Consider the following 19,485-nt stretch of genomic DNA (forward strand, 5'->3'; position numbering starts at 1 on the left):
TGAGACGATAATTTTGATATACAATGGAATATTTTTTCCAATTTGGATGTATTTTTTTAAATTAAGTTTATATTTATGAACACTTATTTTCTTGTCCGTACGTAAATGCAATTAATAAGGCGTAAATTAGCCGACAAGTATTATTAGTGCACGAGGCGTAACGAATTGGGGAACCAATTGGATTGGAAGATGGGATGGATTTAGGGTTCTTAGGGTTGATCTTGAACGGTCCCTGCAAGGAGAGAAGGAGATCGACAGCTGTTCAGCTCCGGGATTATCGGATTCTCCGCCAGAGGTTGTTCTTAATTTCCCCCTGATGCTCGAAAGTTTCGTCTCCTGTAATCTCTCCGCCGTTTGCAGCCATTGCAGAGCTCTCATCAATGGCGGCTTCTGCCCGCATTTTCAGTTCCGCCAATTTCAATTCCCATGTAAAAAACGTCCGATTCCAGCTTCCTTGTCGCAATCGCCAGCGCCTTCACCTTCGATCGCGACAGCGAGTGTCTAAACTCTCACTCGGTTCCCCGAACCAGAGGTTTCTCTCACTCACCTCATTTGCAAACTTCTCTCCGGCGCAATTTTCCGTCTCCGGCGGTTGCTTAGATCGGATTTTCTTCGGAACAAAGGAGAATTCCTGCAATTGGAACTTTGCTCCTACGCGAATCTCCGATGGTCCGCACGGCGGACTTTTTGACGACGAGAAAGGGCCTGAGGTTACCGTCGTCGTGCTGGGATGGCTGGGGTCGAAGCCGAAGCATTTAAGGAGGTACGTGGAGATGTACAACAGTAAAGGTATTCATGCTGTGACGTTTGTGGCATCGGTGACTGATGTGCTGTGGTTTGATTTGGGGAAGAAATTGGAGGAGAGGATCGAAAATTTGGCTCAAGAGCTCGCCGAATGGCTGTCGAACAGCAGCAATGGCCGAGACCGGTTCTTGATGTTCCACACCTTCAGCAATACTGGTTGGCTAGCGTAGGTTGATTCGAATTTCGTCTCTTTATTTTGATCTTACTGATTAAGGTGTTTGAGCACTGTTTTACTTGTTTGATATGATTGTTGTTTCTTCTGCAGGTACGGTTCGATTCTTGTTAATTTGAGAGATAGGAAGGATTTGATGGAGAAGATTAAAGGATGTGTTGTGGATTCTGGAGGAGATCCCAATTTGGATCCTAAGGTCTGTGATGAATCTGTTTTCTGTAACTGATTTCTGTGCCTTATTTGGTTAATGGAAAATTGGTTTATTAGAAACGACGTGGGTTGTTCAAAGGTGGTAATTAGTTGCTGGATTGTGGTTCTTTGGATTTCGTCGTGGCTGAAATATGATTAGTTAAGAACTTTTGGTTATATTGGAGTAATGGATGTGCAATGTACTGTAGGTTAGAGATTGTGAATGGTTCTTACCTTCTGTATCTCTAATTTTGGTCGAAAATGGATTGTTTCCGGTGCTTGAGTTTCTTCGTTTTAAATGTTTATGCAACTTTTCGACTAATTAGGGTGTGTTTGTTTGGGTGTTTGGATTTTGAGTTAGGATTTGAATAGTAAAAATTTTGAATTTGTATAGCGGTACGATGTGATATAATTAGGTGTTGAGATATTTTGAATGTAAAATTGTTTTTTTAATATAATATAAAAAATAAAAGGTATTTGATTTGATGTTTTAGAAATCTGGTGAAATCTGTACAAACACACCCTAAATGATTTTCCGACCTTGTTATTTGAGACAATGTATTGGCAATGGGACAGCACATATACATATTAGTTGAAACCATGTGGACATGTACTATCACTACGTACGTAATTTGTATTATGTTAACATAAATCGTCTGATGTTTATCAGTATATTGTGTATTGTGTGTTATTCAATGCGGTGTGTTATGAGCATTGTGCTGAATTATACAGTAACTGCCGCTCAATTTTCTTTTTAAAGTATGAAAATTAGGCAAATTTTTATCTGTACTCTGTTCGGCAAAAAGGGATCTGTTGGAAGGAAAAATGCAATGTAGCATAAGATCTTGCTTGCTGTTGTTCAATCATGTTTAACGATTCTTTACAAATGCATACAATTTTTTAAAGAACTTGTCGAAGATTGATCCTACAATGAAGCCCTGATATCGCCTCAGGTATGGGCAGCTGGATTCACGACAGCCCTACTAAAGAAAAACAGCTCGGCAATCTATCCTTCTCCGGATAAAAGCACAGGACCTCAATCAGGAAACATGGAAAATGGCTTGAAGACGGAGCCAAAGGAAACGTTTTCAATTGAACCCTGGATGTTATCTACATTCGAGAAACTTTTCTCGTATCTTCTGAACCTACCTTTCGCCAAAGAGTAAATATTCATAAGGCTTGTAATAATGTCTGAAAGCACGAACATTCTTTATCCCGACTAATTTTTTTTTTTTTTTCTAACAGGAAGTTGTTGAGGATCGTTTCTTGTCTGTCGACGGATCAGCCGCATTGCCCTCAGCTCTATCTGTACAGCTCAGGGGACAAGGTCATTCCGTTTCAAGCAATAGAATCGTTCATGGAGCAGCAGAGGAGGGCTGGGAAAGAAGTGTGGTGTTTCAACTTCGGGCCATCTCCTCACGTCGACCATTACCGGACTTTCCCGGACGTGTATACCTCGAAACTGGACAGCTTCTTGAAGAAATGTTTGAGCAGTGTAGCTTCGCCTATGCCCAGTTAAGTTGATCCATTTCTGCATTGTTTGATTTTGAATTTTTGGTTAAGTACGGACATGTGCTTTTGAGATCTTACTGCTCAGTTCTTCCGTTTTAAATGAAAAACACATTCCTTCGATTTGATGATGATGATATTTATGAAATTTGTAGTATTTGATTGGAAAAATTGTTGAAGTTATTCATATATGGGAATAGTTTGAGTGATCTTATCATCTGTTCATATATTATATTAAAGTATATTTTTTGTTATATGTATTGTATTAAAATAATTGTCCATATCTGAAGTTAGGCCGTTGCTAGACAAATTTTTGTGTGTGATTCATTTTAACAATGTGACTTGCACGGACAAAAATTATTAAAATAGTAATTTGAGTTGGGCTGTGTTTCAATTCTAATTTAAAATGAATATAAAGTGAAAATAATTTAAATATGCTATAATCGTTTTTCAAGCAACATGAAATGTGTACACGAGACGTCGGAAAAGAAGAAATATAAAAATAAAAAATAAAAATTTATTGAAGAATAAAATTTTGAAAATAATAAAAAGAAAAATATACTCCAATATTTATAAAAATAAAAAAATATGTATTTGATAAATAGTGAGAAATTTGTGAGGATAATGTATATAATTTATACGACAAACAAATTATATGCAAATGGCGAAGAGATTGAATTCAAGGAATACAAAATTACTGAATCTTCATGTCCGTCTTCCACCAATACACAAAATTTTTAGAGAGAATACATCGAACTCCTCCCATTCCGACGACAACTTGTGAAATCTGAACCACCCATTGCATAGCAAGCATTTCCTTCCCCTCTTTTGATTTCCACCTGAAATCAGTAAAAAAGAAAAAAAATACCTAATTTCGATTAGATCCAACCAAGAGTGCCGTCTCAAGAGTGAAATCCAGCCACTGTCCAGATTCAATGTACTTGGAGGAAGAAATTCCAAGCTATGGCGGACTCCCCAATTGGGGAAGAAAGCGCCTCGCTCATTAGCTCACCCAACTCCTCATTTGTGTAGCGTAATTTTGCGGGCAAATATATATATGTATACAGATAGCGATTGCTGGTCTACCTAATCTTCCATTAATTGTTGTGTCTCCTTCGTTTTTGTCTCACTTGCAAGTCAGCTTCTGTGCCTCGGCGGAAATGGCGACTCCGGATCACAATCACAGTCCCAATCCGACCACATCCCCTCCAGATTCGTACGGGGCGGTGGTTCTAGGAGGCACCTTCGACCGCCTGCACGACGGCCATCGCCAATTTCTCAAGGTCTACCCGCCGTTTTTGCGTGTGTATGTGTGTTTATCCCCTTTGAATAATCGATTGATCGATTGATTGAGCTGTGCAGGCTGCAGCGGTGGTGGCGAGGGATCGGATTGTGGTTGGCGTTTGCGATGGCCCGATGCTTGCGAATAAACAGGTACGGATTGAGCTTAATTTGTTCTTATGATGGAACTTAGAAGGATTTTCATGGTGTTGAAGTCTACTTTATGTTTGGATAAATTCATAATCTGTTTTTGGATTGATAAATTGCATATTGTGTTTCTGAACCCAAGTTAGATCAAAATTAACTTCGTTGTCAGATGGGAACGACAACCCATAGGATTTGTTGGGGTTTAGTAGTGATATATATATAAGGTTTGATGAATTTTCGGACAAAATCTAATAGTAGTTTTGCACACCTCCAGCAAATTTAGATTGCAATATCTATAATGCTTCGTACCTATTATTGGAATGGAGTTTTAATATGTTTCCAATAGAGATCGTGGCGAAATAATTCATCGTAAGTAGTGATGATTATAGCTTAATAATATGTTGTGGTGATTAACTATGGAAATGCATCAAATTGTGTTCTCATTTATGAAAGTTCTGAACTTATCTTGAATCATAAGTTGCTTGTTAATACAAAAGTCCTCACTTGTAAGTAAGATTAATAAAGCAAAACTATAGTTTTACTTTGTTGAGATTGTTATATATATAGCAACTTATTGGTTTTAAGACGAACTGGAATTTGTAGTAAATTGTAATGTGCTGTTTAGTTTGGTTTGCATTTCGATCCGTATTTGCGCATCCTTGTGAACATGTTGGAATTGTTAAAAGGGCTGCATTGCTTTGCGGTACATGTGAGTTAGGGAACATTTGCAATACTGCGCAATCTTTACTCACTTTTTTGGGAGTATAGATGAGTTTGTTTTTTGGAGTTGGCACAACTTCTTGGATTTTCCCATGGTCGTTCGAGTGTTCTTGTTGAATATTTATAACTCGGATCCAAGATTAGATAAGATAATGTGTTAACTCCTATCCGTGCAGAAATTGGTAAATTTTACGATTTGTTTTAACTATTTTGCAGTATTCTCATCTGATAGAGCCAATTGAGAAAAGGATGAAAAATGTAGAAGATTACATTAAGGTAACTTTTAAGTTCTACCATTCGAAGTCGGCATCCTATTTGTATATCCTTATGTTTTCTATTATTGTTGAACTACTGGATTGCTGTTACCACACTTTAAATTGAATTTGTATACTTTTACGGGGCGCAACTTGTTAAAATTTTCTCTCCAGTCCATTAAGCCAGAGCTGGCTGTGCAAGTAGAGCCAATCGTCGATCCTTATGGCCCTTCAATTGTTGACCATAATTTGGAGGCCATCATTGTCAGGTCCATACTTATTCTGACTATTTGAAATAGATTACATACATATCTCTGTGTTGATATTTGTTTCGCCGCGATATCCTTAGAACTCCTTTTTTTCGGCATAGAATGTGGCATGCCAAACCTCGTTGAAAAGTTTAAACTTAATCGATGAATGGGTGTGGATTTTCATCAAAACAAGCAGTAGTTATTGTAAAATTATTGCAACACATATGTATCCATCTTTCTATCGAAGAATTTTCCATATCTCGCCTATTCTCGCAGATCTTTCTTGTATCTATAGTTCTTAGGATGTTATATAGCTCACTCAATTTATTTGTTCGGCAGCAAGGAAACGTTCCCGGGAGGATTATCCGTGAATAGGAAACGAGCAGAGAGAGGGCTTTCGAAGCTAAAGGTGTTGAAAATAGTCGAATCTAATTGCACCGCCCTTGTAACTATTGTTGTTTCTAAATTGAATATCTAAAACATCTGCAGATTGAAGTCGTCGATTTAGTCCAAGAAGAATCCGGCGGAGACAAATTGAGTTCCACGGCGTTGAGGAAACTTGAAGCGGAGAAACTGAGCAACCTTCACCTGACACCCGGTCAAGTTTAACACCGAACTTATTTGCTTTGACAATTATCTTGTTTTTTTTTTTTCGGAGATACGGAGGTGTGCGCGCATAATTTCACCCGGAGAGTTAAGACGTATGGATCAATGCCAAGAGTAGCATACGACATGCGCGTATTGTTTCATCAACTGTATGTATACACGATCGCCCTTGTCCTAGATTCATCGAAAAATCTTGTTACTCATCTTACGGATTCCACAGCGCTTAGCAGACTCATATGTTTCGAATTCTTAGTCTAGTAGCAGCAAGAACAGCGACAACTAGCGTGTGAAGTAAACCGTATTATTGATGAAGAAATAAGAGTATAAGTTATACACGATGTCCTTATTTATGTAAACTCGGGATTTCTTCACTGCCGATAGTTTAAACTGCAATTCGATTCGAACATAGTAGCATTTCTTACCCAAAAAAAATCATCGATTCGAACATCACGCCAGGGTTAAATATTGCAATGCTGTCCAAGATTGGTTTGGCTCCAGCTCGACTTGTCGAATCTGAGACAAAGTTTGATTTCCGGTAATACTTATGTTAGGTAAAATTGCTTATAATCCACGAAAATCTTGCACCATTTTGTCTCATAATTAAGATAGAGACAGATGGTTTGATATGAACATAAACCTCGGAGGCTCATTGTACCTTGGCATTTTCGACGCAAACGAAATCTTTATAACAAGACTCCATTGTCAGGTGTGGATTCCACACAACAGTATCCGTCCAGCTGCGGACATAAAAACACGAATAAGGAAAGAAAGCCAGGGAAGATGCGATCATCGAGAAATAATAAGAGAAATAATCAAATAAAATCACGATTACTTCGTATTCTTGATGCTAATCACATCACCCAAACCATTGTTCATATGCAACTCCGAAGGAGCGTCGAGATAAATGCAATCTACGAATCCCGGAAATACGACCACATCCCTGTTTCCAATAACAAACATCAACAAAAAAAACCGCACATTCAAATCGAGCAGCTCTCATCCGACAATGAACAACTGAAATGCAATCTAAAAATTTCTGTAAACATAACAGTTTGCTGCCACAATATCGATACGCACCTTTCCTCCTTACCCTCGACTGGATATTTGGGATCGGGATCTTTATTCAGTGTTTTGCAACCTTTTAAGCCACGTACAGAAGCAGCAGCTGCCGAAGCCTGATTTAAATGAAACAAATAACAAAAAATTTCAGAATCCAAAAGAAACTGAGTATATATATCGACAAAAAGTCTAGAAATATTAATACATTATTTAGTCACAAGTTCTATGCTTCTTCTTAAATTGCATAGAAAAATCGAATCTTTGGCTTACACTGAAGTATGTGTGAAGGGCAGTCGTGAACGAAAATGGCTTTGCATCAGTATTCGTTACTTTCAATTCTGTCGAGAGGGTTTTATTTTCCAGTGTGACCTGCAAAAAGTGTGCAAACAACATAACTTAAAGCATACCCAATTTGGCAAAATCATGTAGCCGATTATGATTAACACGGCGAGGATTATAACATAAAAATGGAAACAAGTTACCTTATACAGAGCCTGAAAACTGTAATCCCACATAGAGCGACTATACGACTCATCTTTCAGCTCCAAAGTTACTGTGGGATTTCCTTCTACATTTTCTGAATTAACAACGGACCAGTTCATATTCCTCGCAAATCCATGCTGTGTAAATCGAGCAGACAACATCAAGCCAGGTAAAGTTAGCTTCAGGACACAAAAAAATCAGCCGAGGTTTTGACATATCTATTTTCTCTTACAAAACGAAGATCATTTACCTGCTGCATTGCGCCGGGTCCAAACTGTGGAAAGCAATGTGGAATGCCGCCGCTATTGTTTCCCAAACACAAAAACACCATTAAAACATTGGATAGCCTCAAATCGAAACAATTTCAATACCAACAAATGCCTAAATGCCTAAATCAAATTACAAACAACACAGCCATTTGTGTCCCGAATTAACTGCAAATGTATGGTTTAGATAACTTTCGATACCTGATTGGCTTCTGGCCATTGAATACAGCATCTGGACGGACGAACAGAAGGTCTTTTCCGGATACTTTCCAGGATGTAACACAGCCTCCAAACAGATACACCTCTGCTTCACTGCAGCATGAACATCACTTACAAATTGAAGCTTCCATATCCAAATCAATAGCTAATGCAGACAAGGTTGTAATGGTTCGATTACACAGCATTCTAGGTTTTTAACAGGCGATCAAATTGAATCAATCAGATCACAATCCGCCAGGCAGTATTGAAGAACACAGTATCCATTTAGAATAATTTCAGGCATCAATAGCTTTGCAATTCAACATATATACACATATTTTGATTCCACTACGAAACAATCGAAGAAAAAGGGGGAAAAATTAAACGCACCTCCCATGGACGGAAATCAAATTTACCTTGGGCAAATCGCCCAGGCCTTTAGTCAATTTCACGTTTTCGACATTTGCTGCGGCGGACGCCATTGTCACACCAGAAAACCTGCAGCGGAATTCAAACGCTATTCACTGTCCTCTTCTTTATTTTTACAATAGAATTGCAGAGGTAGACAGACGGAAACCGCCGTTGATGGATTCGATTCGAACTCACCGCGTAACTCCGCGAGATCCGGCGAAGGAGATTGTGGGAGAGAATGACCACGTCGTCGACACCGCCATTATCTTCGCTTTAAATGCCTTCGAGTCTCGAGCTGCCTTTACCCTTTTTCTTTAATTATTCCCTTTTTTTAATTATGCGAATATTCAGGTTCTTGAATATTCTCTACTCCATTTTTTAAAAAATTACAGCGAAATTGTAAAGTCAATGCAATAAAAAATTCGATCTTGACGATGAGAAAGAATCATCGATTTCTTCACACAGTGAATTTTTTATTACAACGAAACAAATTCAATCACAGACAGACCAATCCTGCCTTAACTCAAAGAACAAACACACACAGTTCCTCCTTCTTCTTCTTCTTTCAAGTCTTCTCTCTGAAATTTCCTCAAATCCAAACACACAGACTATATATATACATATACATATACATACATAAGACTGCCTCTTAGTGTTCTTGCTTTGAGGCACTGTAATAATCTTATCTACATTTAGAAGCCCCAGAAAAGCAGCATTGATCGATTCAACAACAACGTGTTCTTGTTCAAGTTCGTGTTCGTCCTTCCCTAACATGGCGGCAGATCCTTGGGTGGAGGAATCACTTTCTGATCAGGCTTTGCTCCATCTTCCACCACAAACGCCGTTTTCAGTCCCCATCCTGTGTGCAGTTCCAAATGACAGTGCAAGAACCACACCCCTGCATCCATCCAATTCCCAAAATTAAATTAATCCGATAAAAGATAAAACTTTTATACATATATATGTATGTATGTATGTATACAATTGGCTTGCCTGGATTATCTGCTCTGAATCGAATTGCAGTCCATCCTCCGGTGGGAACTCCGACGGTATTCCTCTCCGGTGGATCAACAAGGTTATACTTCGCCGGATCCTTCGCCGGGTCAAAATTCCCGATTCCGGTGGCCATCACAAAGAAATTGTAGCCATGGAGATGGAAAGGATGCGACTCCACAGTCAGCAAATTGGTGTCCTGCAGCACCAGCTCCACCGTCGTGTTGTACGGTATTCTGCTCAGCCTCGTCCCCCTCGCCGTCCTGAGATTCGCCGTCACCGGAGCTCCAGTGTAGTTAAACGCCGTCGGCGGCTTGTCGGGGAAATCAGCGGCGTAAACTCCCTTCCTATTGAAGTAATGCGCCTGGAGCAGTCCGACCTCCGGCATGACGAACGATATGTTGTTGAGCGACGCCGTTAGGCGCGTCCCGTTCACGCATGTCGGGCAGGCGTTCCGGCCGAGCCCGATCGTGTAGAACAGCTTCCGGTCGACCTTCAACGGGACAGTCGCCGGATACTTGCCGGAATTCAGGCTCCTCAGGCGGTGCGCGTAGTCGAGGGCGAATGCCGAGTCGTTCGGGGAAGGTAAGGAAGGAAGTGTCGGGACGATGGCGTCGGGGACTCCTTTGTATTGCAATATAGCCGTCGCGGTTTTGTTGTCGATCGGGATGGGGACGTCGACGAAAGGCCGCGCCGCCATGAAGTATCTCCCCGGGATTTGGTTGGCGCGGACCAATACGTTTGTCGTTTGGCCGGGCGCGATGAGTAGAGCGTGCGTCGAGAATGGCTTCGTATAGACCGCATCGATCTCTACCACGGTCATGTTATGCCCGGCGATGGCGAAGAATAGCTCGTCGTTGAGGGCCGCGTTGATTAGGCGCAAAAGGTACGTCTTCCCTTGCTCGACTTCCATCGCGAACGTATCTGATCGATAAAATCGCGATAAATTGTTTGTTAGTTGACTCATGTAATACAGGTCCAGTTTGATCTGACTCCTTCTGTCCTCTACATTTATGTTTACTTCCTTGTAAATGAAGTAAGTATAAATAGAGCATAGCAGCATGCAAAGTACTCGACTAATGACTAATTTATATACAAATAATCTTATATCTTACGTTTCTCATAGCATGGAAACAACGGCCCGGGTTTGCCGTTGATGGTATGAGCATCGGACATGTTCGGAGGCAATCCGAGGTCGTTCCCTTGTTTCACGACCTCCTCCACATCCTCATTCCACCATTCTCCAAACACGACGAGTTCCTCCCGGTCGGGTTGGGGGAAGGGGAAAGGAGTCCCTTTCGGAGGCAAAATCACGATGGCGCCGTAGACGGTAGCCCTAAGCCAAAGAATATGCGCGTGCCACCACAAAGTCCCCCGTTGTCCAGTTACGTTGAAGTCATAAACATAGCTACTCCCCGTCTTGATCGGACACTGCGTAATGTACGCCGGCCCGTCCGCCCACCCGTTCCGATATTGCTTCAATCCATGCCTACAAATATCAAACATATAGTTCGAGATATCTTAGCACAAAAATATCCAATCGAAATGGCTACAAAAGCTCTCAAAAGGTAGTCGTGTTTAGGGATTTCGATCGATCATACCAATGAATCGACATGTTGTATTGAGCATTGTTGGTGACATTGATTACAACCCGGTCTCCCTCGCGAGCACGGATCGTCGGCCCGGGATACATCCCGTTGACCGTCACGATCGGCTTGGCATGGCACAACCGGCTCACATTCGTCACTTGAACCTACACACCACATCGACATGTACATTACTACACGTTACCATACATTATAAAAAAAAATCATATATTTGCAACGAAATTTTATCTCTAAAGTTCACGTAGCTAACATAATTTCATCCCTAATTCCCTCTCTAATGTCATTAGTAACGAAAAAAAATAAATTCAGAGACGAAAAAATTTCGTTACAAAAATGATATTTTCTTGCAGTAATAATCGACTCATACTACAATTGAATTTTATCTGGCCGGTCCTTTTTAGGACCGGCCGGCTACTTACATTGAATTGGTATCTCTTCACGTCGGCTTCAACCCAACTCGCGACACAAAGGAGAACGTAGTAGCCGATGCAAAAGCCGAGCATTCGCAACGAGAAGGGACGAGCCATGTCTAGCAAAGAGAAACTATTCTTTCGAGTAATTAGTTAATTGTGAGAGGTGAGGATCGATGAAAGGATCGAATCATATGTTGTCTGTATTTATACATACAAACATGGTTCTTGATGACATTGCCAAATAATTTGATTAAGATCGATGGATGGAGAAGAAGAAGTAGGTGAAGGGGATGTGTAAGAGTGGGCTGTAATATAAAATCCGAAATCAAACCTTAAAAGCAAGATACTGATGGCGATGCTTCATGGGCCATTGACTAACTTCAAGGCTTAGAAACCCTCCATTTTTAAGACACCAACAGCTAGGGTTTCATTTCATGAAGTCGTGTTTGGAAGATTGGATTTTTTAATTAAATTAACGATACTCTCTGATGTCAGTGTTATTGTAGATACAGAAATTTAAGAAAGATATAATTATCAAATAATTAAAAATATATTATTAAAATAATTATAATATAATAAACATAGTTATAGATTAAGGTTAAAATAATTAAATAGTATAATTAAAAATTAAAAAATTTGAAATTTTTTAAATATGATTAAAGTGTGTAATACTTTTTCAAAAAATGAAAGTGATATAAGATGTGGGACGAATGAAAATGAAAAATATGACATTATATGTGAGATGGGTGGAGTATTTTATTAGAAGAAAAAGTGTGTGTATTAATTAATTTGAGGTGTGTATTTCATTTGAAGTACGAATCGATCATATAAAAATTAATATTTTTTATTAAATTGTTAATTTTATGTGAGAAAATAATATATTTGTAATAGAAATTACGTCCTTGAAGTTCACGTAGCTAACGAGATTCATTTAATTTTATCTCTAATGTCATTAGTAACGGAAAAAAATGGATTGAAGGACATAAAAATTTCGTTATAAAAATACCATTTTCTTGTAATTTGACGGCGTTACTACGTGAACTTTGCAGACAAAATTCTTGTTATATATATATATATATATATTTTGTAGTGAATGTTTTGTCTTTTATAAGAAAATTGTCAAACTTTTTTTTAGTGAAACATAACAACCATATTAGCATAAATATATACCCAATGAGGGTATATAGAGTTGTGAATTGATTTTATAATTGCTAGCTGATAAAAATAAATTACTGGAAGCACCTATTAATTTTTTATTTTTTTATTTTTAAATATATATATATGGTAGGAGTGTGTAACAGTTAAAGCAATGGCGTGAAGGGTCTGTTAGGTATTTTAGAGAGCACAGAAATATTTTGAGTGTAATACGAGGGAGATGGTTTCGGGTATGTATATATGTAATATATATAATATTTATTTAAATGGCCAATTTAGCCAACAATATTATTTAAAATTAAAATTAGTTAAAACTACTTGACTTGCAAGCACTCGTTTGGTTCGTGTGATGAGTATTGTTTTTTTTATGGGTTTGGAAAAATTTTGATTTGAATTTGATATTAATATATACTCTCTCAGCCCCAATTCGTCTCAAAATAATAGTCTTATTTTCATAAATAATCATATCACTATATAACTTCCATTATTCTTTTATTATTATTACACAATTGTCACTATCTTTTACAATGGCAAAAATGTCTTTTACCTGTACTTTTTACCCCCGCTACCAATATAATATCAATATGTCTTAAATCCGGTGCCAAACACAATCCAAACTATAGTTTTAGGACGGAGGGAGTATATGACTGAATGTTTGAAGTTCCGGGAGTTACGGAGGAGGGTTCGAGCTCATATTGGTCATAGATTGAGAACGGGAATTGAACTCTATGAGATCGAATCTCCCGTTGTTCCTCAATAGCTCAGTGGTATAGCGGTCGGCTGTTAACCGATTGGTCGTAGGTTCGAATCCTATTTGGGGAGATTTGATTTATTCTGAATTAACGAATTCAGGGCTCACTTTGACCGTTAAGAGTAGGGAACCATTCCCTTTCTTTGTTTCTATCTCATCGTGTCTCATTCTGTTCTGCGATATTTGCAAACTATAGTTTTGGATTATGTGTCAAAAGTAGGGGTGTCAAAAGTAAACTCGACGCGAAAAATCGAACCCTTTCGACCTGAAATTTTTCAGGTTCGGGTATTTCAGGTTTGAAAAAAATTGGGTCGACCCGAACCTGAAACGAAAAAAATTCGTGTCGTGTTCGGGTCGTATTTCGGGTTGACCTGATAACCTGAAATATCAAAATCAAGTTAGGTTTTGGGTTTCGTGTTTTGGATTGACCTGAAATTTTTATTATTATTATTTTAATTTATAATATTTATATTATTTTAAATATAAAATAATATAAAAATAAAAATGATATTTTTTAGGTCAATTTAATTTTTTTAAAAATCTTCAGGTCTGTTTCGTGTCAAGTTCATATCGGGTTTATTCGGGTTTCGGGTGACCTGAAACTAATTCAGGTCAACCTGAACCCGACCTGAAAAAATTTGTATTGTGTTTGGGTCTAGGGTTTCAAGTCAAATTTTAGGTTCGGGTCGGGTTTGGATTGACAGTTTTTTTGTTATTCCTATGACTCAACCCGACACGAAGACGACCCAAAAACACGAATTCACACGCCTAGTTAAAAGAAAGAAACTAGGGTTTTGTCCGGGGATGTTTAGAGCTGTCAATATTAGATGAGGTATCATTTCCTCATAACTCAATAACAATAAATTAATTAAAGTAAAATAAGATCAATTGACTTTATTTACAATTATACGCATATATACATATATATATATATATAAATAAATATAATGAAATTCTAACTAATTTACTTAATTAAACAAGCTTGAACTCTACTTAATAAAAGTTGGAGCCGAATTCAAGATATCTATTTATATATGCGTTTGAAAGTTGCTCCCTCCGTCCCAGAAAATATGGGACTATTACGGTAGATACGAAAATTTAGGTAAAGTATAATCAGTAAGTAATTAAGAAATGTATTAATAAAAATAATTATTATAAAGTAAAACTAATTATAGATTAAGATTAAAATAAGTAAATAATTTAATTAAAATTAAAAAAATTATAAAATTTAAAATGCGATTAAAGTGCATAATTATATTTCCAAAAATAAAAATGACAAGTTACGTGGGATAGATGAAAATAAAAAATATAGACAAATTATGTGGGACGGAGGAGTACTATTCATTGATAATAGTAATTATTTTGAATAAATAATGATAATGTTAGTTTAGTTTTTTTTATTTTTATTTCTACTATATTTTAATATAATATTAATATTTATAAAATTTAGTACAAAAAGTAAATGAATATATAAATATGGGAGGAAGTAAATCAAATACTAATTTTTTATTATTTTCAAAAAAAATAAAACTTCTATCTAAACGGCTCGATGAATATATTAACTCTATGGTTTGTTTGGATTTAGTTTGAAATTGGAATTTTGATTTAAATAATATTTTTATATGATTTTATGTGGAAAAATAATACTCCCTCCGTCCCATTGAAAGGTTACCATTTTTCATTTTCGTCCGTCCCAAAATAAGGTTACCATTTCCTAATTTAGTAATTGTACTACATACTTAACATAATAAATACACTTTCAACTTACAATATATTACACAAATGTCATTACTTTTATACTACATCATACTAATATGAGTATTTTTGTCTTTTTTACTACAATCAAATATAATACTAATATTCAAAAATCTACGTGCAAAAAGCAAACGCCACCCTTCCAACAGGATAGGAGGGAGTAATATTTTTTTATTGAAAAAACTGCATAAATTAAATAGTGGTAATTTAAGTTTGAAATTATATAAATACATAATATTCACTATGTCCCAAAATTATAGTTTGGATTGTATTTGACATGGGATTTAAGGAATATTAATATCATATTGGTAGTGGGTAAAAAGTACATGTAAAAGACTTTTTTGTCCTTATAGGTTTATTAGTGTAAAAAGTAAAGACAATTGTGTGATAATAATGAAAAGGTAAGTGTAATTTTACAGTGATATGGTTATTTATGAAGAATAAGACTATTATTTTGAGACGGACAAAAATAGTAAATATGACTATTGTATTGAGACGGAAGGGAGTATATATTTTTTTTATTAAAAATTATGAACACATTTTTTTGAGATAGAAGGGATATATACTATATATATTTCAATAATTTAATACAAAATATTATTTTTTATATTATAAATATACATAAAAATATACATTTATCTAAAAATACAAGGGAACACACCCACAAATCAAATCAAGCAAGAAAATTTGGACAATAATTAGGAGTTGCAGGCAACATTTTTGGCATACTAATTATGTTGTCATTTGGTCTTTTTATTAATTAGAAGCTTATAAGTTAAGCAAACATGTGTGTCCGTACATGAATTAGGTTAATTTTCAAATTAATATATAAATATTCAAATTAATTGTCTTTGTAAAAATAAAATAAAATATATTTTAAAATATTAATAAACTTTATATGTTAACAATCATTTATGTCAAGAATTGACAAATTGACTAATGAACTTGTCTATAAATATAACAGAACAATGTGGGTCCATATTTTTTTTATTTTTTTATTTTTTTTTCAAATGTTTGGATTGTTTTCATAAATTACAAGGTTGGGTTTTTATTTATTTTTAGTATTTAGAAATTTTTGTTGTTAATTATTTGAAAACATAAATGTATTATTAAATTAGTTGTTTTATTATTTCTAGACAATTTATATAAAATAATAATAATAATAATAATAATAATATATTTCTATTATTAATGTTTTATTTGGGTGAAGAGTTTATAGATATTCATTTTTATGTTGGTTGGGTGAACAAACTAGGGTTCTTTTTTGTGATTTAAAATTGTAACTATTCACAATGAATATTTTTTAATAAATATATATTATTTTATATTATAATAATTATATCAAAATGTTATTTTAATAAGAATTTAAATCAATAGTTAATTTCAAATAAATATTGAATTACAATCAAACAAACCGTATATATTACTATATTCTTATCTTTTATTTATTTATTTAACTTCATCCATTTTTTTTTCTTTTTCTTTTTTAACATACCTATACTAGTTAATTAATATATACAAATTTTAATTTCAAATTCAAAATTTAAATAGAAAAAAATAATGAACAAGAGAATTTATTTGATTTTTTTTTTTTTTAAAAAAAAAAAAAAAACAATGAATGATGGAGTCATGTGGGAGGCATTTGCACTGAAATAAATATTTGTGGGGTGCTTTGTAATAAAAGACAAATTGGGTGGTGTGGTGTCGCATGTGCATAACCATATGCTGCCCATACTTTTCACTATTATTTAATTCCTATCTTTCATATTTTATTTATATTTTTATAATAAATAAATAAATAAATATGTATAACGGGGCTTTAGGGAAATGGATAAAAGGTGGTATTGTTTCTGGACATAGTTCGAGGTTCCAATTAATAATAATAATAATAATAATAATAATATGCCGTTGGTATCAACGTGCAGTTATTTTGTCCCTTTCTTTACTTGTCTTTGTATGTTAAATTTTCCGGGGGTATTTTATTGTCTTTATATATTTTATGATAAAATAAGTTTTTTTTTTTTTTTTATTATTATTATTGTGAGAATATATACACTGCTGCTACTGTTCGGATGCACTCTGGATAAATTTCTGATGAAATTTAATAGCATGCAAATAAGTTAATTTTTAAAACATTGTTTTCAATATGTATTTATATTTAAAATAGTATGTTTTATTTATTATTATTATTTTGCAAAACATTGTTGAATATATAATTGTAAATATATATATATAATCATTTTATTGAATTCAAAACATATATGAAAATACTGTTTACTAGGAATGATTTAAATGATAATTGATATTTTTTATTTTACTGTTCTTATGTGTATTTTGTTTTGAACTTTTTTATTTTAATTTTAATTTAAATAATATTTGAATGTAATATTGATAAGAAAAATCAAAAAATAATACTAAAAAATAGTATAGTAAAAAAAAATTAAAATAAATTACAAAAAAATAAACCCTAATAAAGTCCATTTGATTTGAAAGAGTTTGGGTTAAAGAAATAAGTTTTTATTATAATACTTTCTTTCGCTATATAATTATTGTATAACAGGTGACCTGAGGCGTGACTTCACGGTCACAAGTCCAATTCCAACACCAGTAGTCATCCCTTACCGGATTATTTTTTACTTTTTTACAAAACATATGTGTATATAGATACACACAAATTATTATAAAATAGTAATAATAATTTAACTAAAAAAACACACCAATTTAAAATTAAGTTTTGTTACAGCAAGCAAAAATTGAATTAATGTTGATAGGTCAACTTACACATTGGCATTATTTAAATAATCTTCATAATACTAATGTTCCATTAATAATGGGTTAGACAACTTACACACATTGAAATATAAATAGCAAAACAACAAAACTAACCACAAATTTTTTTAATGCAAATTACCATAATTTGGAGTAAAATTAAAATAGGCCGAATGGAATAAAAAAATATATCTAGAATTTGAAACTAAGTATGAAACATAGAACAAAAAACCTAAGGTCCCTTTGTTTGGATGAATTTAGGTTTGATGGTTAATTTAAAATGAATAGATTTGATATAATTCATATTTAAAATTTATCATTTTGTTGCATAATTGAAATGGTATTTGAAATATAAAATGGATGAATTTTAATTGGACAAATAACTTTGAAGATGGGGTTTGTTTGGTTTTGGTCTAAGTTAAGGTTTTTAATTTAATTAATATTTTAATATAATATTTTGTGATAGAAAATAATCTATTTTATTATTTGGAATAATAGGATGTGAATGATATTGATTTTCGTTTGAGACCAAAACCAAACAAACCCTTGAAATTCATAATATTACCAAATGAAACTAATAAATTTGACGGAGTTATTCGAAATACTTTTCTATTAGTAAATATATTTATTTAGTGTATCCAATTTTGTACATGTAAATATGCACGTACTTTCAGATAGTGACGGTTGATTCCTACGCTATCAAATATATATATATATATGCGCACGTGGTCATGATTTGATGTTATAAAAGCCGAGTCAAAGTCTGATCATTTAGAAGTTAAGAATCAAAATCAATTGAAACTAAAGTCTTACTATTACACCACATAAACAATTTTCAAGAAAGTTACAAAAATATTACAACATCCTTTTGTGAGACAAATAGTTCTTAAAATAAATCATTTTAGAATGTGTTTCTAGTTTGTTATTTGACGAAGAATTATAATTAAAATTGATATTTACTGGAGATATGATTTAGAACTTTCTATTGAAGATCAAATGCTACGATGCTAAAAAAAAATATTGATATTGCGGCATTGGAGCATTCCTCGGAGTTGAACGAATCCAAACATTCTGATAGACATAAGAAAATTTGTGTAGATGTTTGTATTATCTTTAGTCGGAGTGATCATAAAACGATTTGATCAAAATTGAAAGGAAATTTGCATTGTGCCACCTAAAAGTTTGTTATAGGGTGGTGCAATTTAAATACATATTTTTATGTTTCGATCAAATTATTCGATTTTGGGGGCTTGAGAGAGAAGAGCAGTGAGTTCAGTGACTGAATTCATCTTGAAAGATTTTGAGTTAATGATTTTATCACCAAAACTGTTCATTTGATCCGAAAGCATGTCCAGATGATGATCTAATCACATCGTTCAATTGTCGAACAAAGTGTCTCATTTAGTATTATATCTATAGTAAAGAATTGCTTGAGGACTAAAAATAAAGTTAGAAATTCGTTTCATTCAAGATAAACGAGAGCTAAAGCTTGATAGGCATACGTTGATGAGGAGTTTACAATACATTGATATATATTTACATATACATACGTTATCTTGGAGTTAGCCATTATAAATGTTGATTTCGAAATATATATTGGTATAGCTATCGATTGTATTTCTAGCAATGAGTTAGTTCTTTGGCACCATTTCAATTTTATAAAATATAATTTTGATATATATTATATATAGC

The 19,485-nt window shown here is 34.4% G+C and overlaps 4 protein-coding genes and 1 non-coding gene across 7 annotated transcripts; 3 read left to right on the forward strand and 2 right to left on the reverse strand.

The window, feature by feature from the left end:
- The first annotated feature begins 140 nt into the window (after window positions 1–140).
- On the forward strand, window positions 141–2,888 carry LOC127248482 (uncharacterized). 2 transcript variants are annotated; one of them, XM_051270840.1, is made up of 5 exons: window positions 581–763; window positions 852–970; window positions 1,070–1,172; window positions 2,119–2,327; window positions 2,411–2,888. In XM_051270840.1, the coding sequence occupies exons 1-5, from the start codon at window positions 731–733 to the stop codon at window positions 2,682–2,684; spliced, it is 738 nt and encodes a 245-aa protein (XP_051126797.1). In that variant the 5' UTR covers window positions 581–730; the 3' UTR covers window positions 2,685–2,888. The 2 variants fall into 2 exon arrangements, with proteins under 2 accessions (XP_051126796.1, XP_051126797.1); XM_051270839.1 differs by having other exon boundaries at window positions 141–970.
- A 442-nt stretch (window positions 2,889–3,330) lies between these two features.
- On the forward strand, window positions 3,331–6,268 carry LOC127248485 (phosphopantetheine adenylyltransferase). 2 transcript variants are annotated; one of them, XM_051270842.1, is made up of 7 exons: window positions 3,331–3,702; window positions 3,816–3,957; window positions 4,037–4,108; window positions 5,039–5,098; window positions 5,251–5,345; window positions 5,667–5,736; window positions 5,817–6,268. In XM_051270842.1, exons 1-7 carry the CDS (start codon window positions 3,638–3,640, stop codon window positions 5,934–5,936), a joined length of 624 nt encoding a protein of 207 aa, XP_051126799.1. In that variant the 5' UTR covers window positions 3,331–3,637; the 3' UTR covers window positions 5,937–6,268. The 2 variants fall into 2 exon arrangements, with proteins under 2 accessions (XP_051126799.1, XP_051126800.1); XM_051270843.1 differs by having other exon boundaries at window positions 3,334–3,707.
- On the reverse strand, window positions 6,214–8,693 carry LOC127248484 (putative glucose-6-phosphate 1-epimerase). Its single transcript, XM_051270841.1, has 10 exons — window positions 8,546–8,693; window positions 8,330–8,437; window positions 7,943–8,053; window positions 7,726–7,777; window positions 7,475–7,612; window positions 7,263–7,361; window positions 7,011–7,108; window positions 6,766–6,873; window positions 6,589–6,670; window positions 6,214–6,446 (listed from the first exon to the last, which is right to left on the reverse strand). Exons 1-10 carry the CDS (start codon window positions 8,611–8,613, stop codon window positions 6,381–6,383), a joined length of 930 nt encoding a protein of 309 aa, XP_051126798.1. The 5' UTR covers window positions 8,614–8,693; the 3' UTR covers window positions 6,214–6,380.
- A 125-nt stretch (window positions 8,694–8,818) lies between these two features.
- On the reverse strand, window positions 8,819–11,608 carry LOC127248481 (laccase-11-like). The gene is made up of 5 exons (XM_051270838.1): window positions 11,370–11,608; window positions 10,945–11,096; window positions 10,459–10,832; window positions 9,344–10,267; window positions 8,819–9,248 (listed from the first exon to the last, which is right to left on the reverse strand). The coding sequence occupies exons 1-5, from the start codon at window positions 11,475–11,477 to the stop codon at window positions 9,118–9,120; spliced, it is 1,689 nt and encodes a 562-aa protein (XP_051126795.1). The 5' UTR covers window positions 11,478–11,608; the 3' UTR covers window positions 8,819–9,117.
- Window positions 11,609–13,268: 1,660 nt separating this feature from the next.
- On the forward strand, window positions 13,269–13,340 carry TRNAN-GUU (transfer RNA asparagine (anticodon GUU)). The gene has a single exon. It is a non-coding gene; the product is annotated as a tRNA-Asn (tRNA).
- The last annotated feature ends 6,145 nt before the right edge of the window (window positions 13,341–19,485 follow it).

This window comes from Andrographis paniculata, unplaced genomic scaffold, assembly GCF_009805555.1.
Source record: "Andrographis paniculata isolate CXL003 unplaced genomic scaffold, ASM980555v1 Contig34END, whole genome shotgun sequence".
Lineage (NCBI taxonomy): Eukaryota > Viridiplantae > Streptophyta > Magnoliopsida > Lamiales > Acanthaceae > Andrographis > Andrographis paniculata.

Excerpts from the sequence above, each read along its gene's own strand:
- LOC127248482 (XM_051270839.1), top strand. The coding sequence starts at position 381 with ATGGCGGCTTCTGCCCGCATTTTCAGTTCCGCCAATTTCAATTCCCAT. Across the intron at positions 1,173-2,118 it reads ATCCCAATTTGGATCCTAAG|GTATGGGCAGCTGGATTCAC; the intron begins GTCTGTGATGAA and ends ATATCGCCTCAG. Across the intron at positions 2,328-2,410 it reads AACCTACCTTTCGCCAAAGA|GAAGTTGTTGAGGATCGTTT; the intron begins GTAAATATTCAT and ends TTTTTCTAACAG.
- LOC127248485 (XM_051270842.1), top strand. The coding sequence starts at position 3,638 with ATGGCGGACTCCCCAATTGGGGAAGAAAGCGCCTCGCTCATTAGCTCA. Across the intron at positions 4,109-5,038 it reads CGATGCTTGCGAATAAACAG|TATTCTCATCTGATAGAGCC; the intron begins GTACGGATTGAG and ends ACTATTTTGCAG. Across the intron at positions 5,346-5,666 it reads TTGGAGGCCATCATTGTCAG|CAAGGAAACGTTCCCGGGAG; the intron begins GTCCATACTTAT and ends TTTGTTCGGCAG.
- LOC127248484 (XM_051270841.1), bottom strand. The coding sequence starts at position 8,613 with ATGGCGGTGTCGACGACGTGGTCATTCTCTCCCACAATCTCCTTCGCC. Across the intron at positions 8,054-8,329 it reads TTGATTTCCGTCCATGGGAG|TGAAGCAGAGGTGTATCTGT; the intron begins GTGCGTTTAATT and ends TTCATGCTGCAG. Across the intron at positions 7,362-7,474 it reads GTTTTCAGGCTCTGTATAAG|GTCACACTGGAAAATAAAAC; the intron begins GTAACTTGTTTC and ends CACTTTTTGCAG.
- LOC127248481 (XM_051270838.1), bottom strand. The coding sequence starts at position 11,477 with ATGGCTCGTCCCTTCTCGTTGCGAATGCTCGGCTTTTGCATCGGCTAC. Across the intron at positions 11,097-11,369 it reads TGAAGAGATACCAATTCAAT|GTTCAAGTGACGAATGTGAG; the intron begins GTAAGTAGCCGG and ends TGTGGTGTGTAG. Across the intron at positions 10,268-10,458 it reads GTTTCCATGCTATGAGAAAC|ATACGTTCGCGATGGAAGTC; the intron begins GTAAGATATAAG and ends TTTATCGATCAG.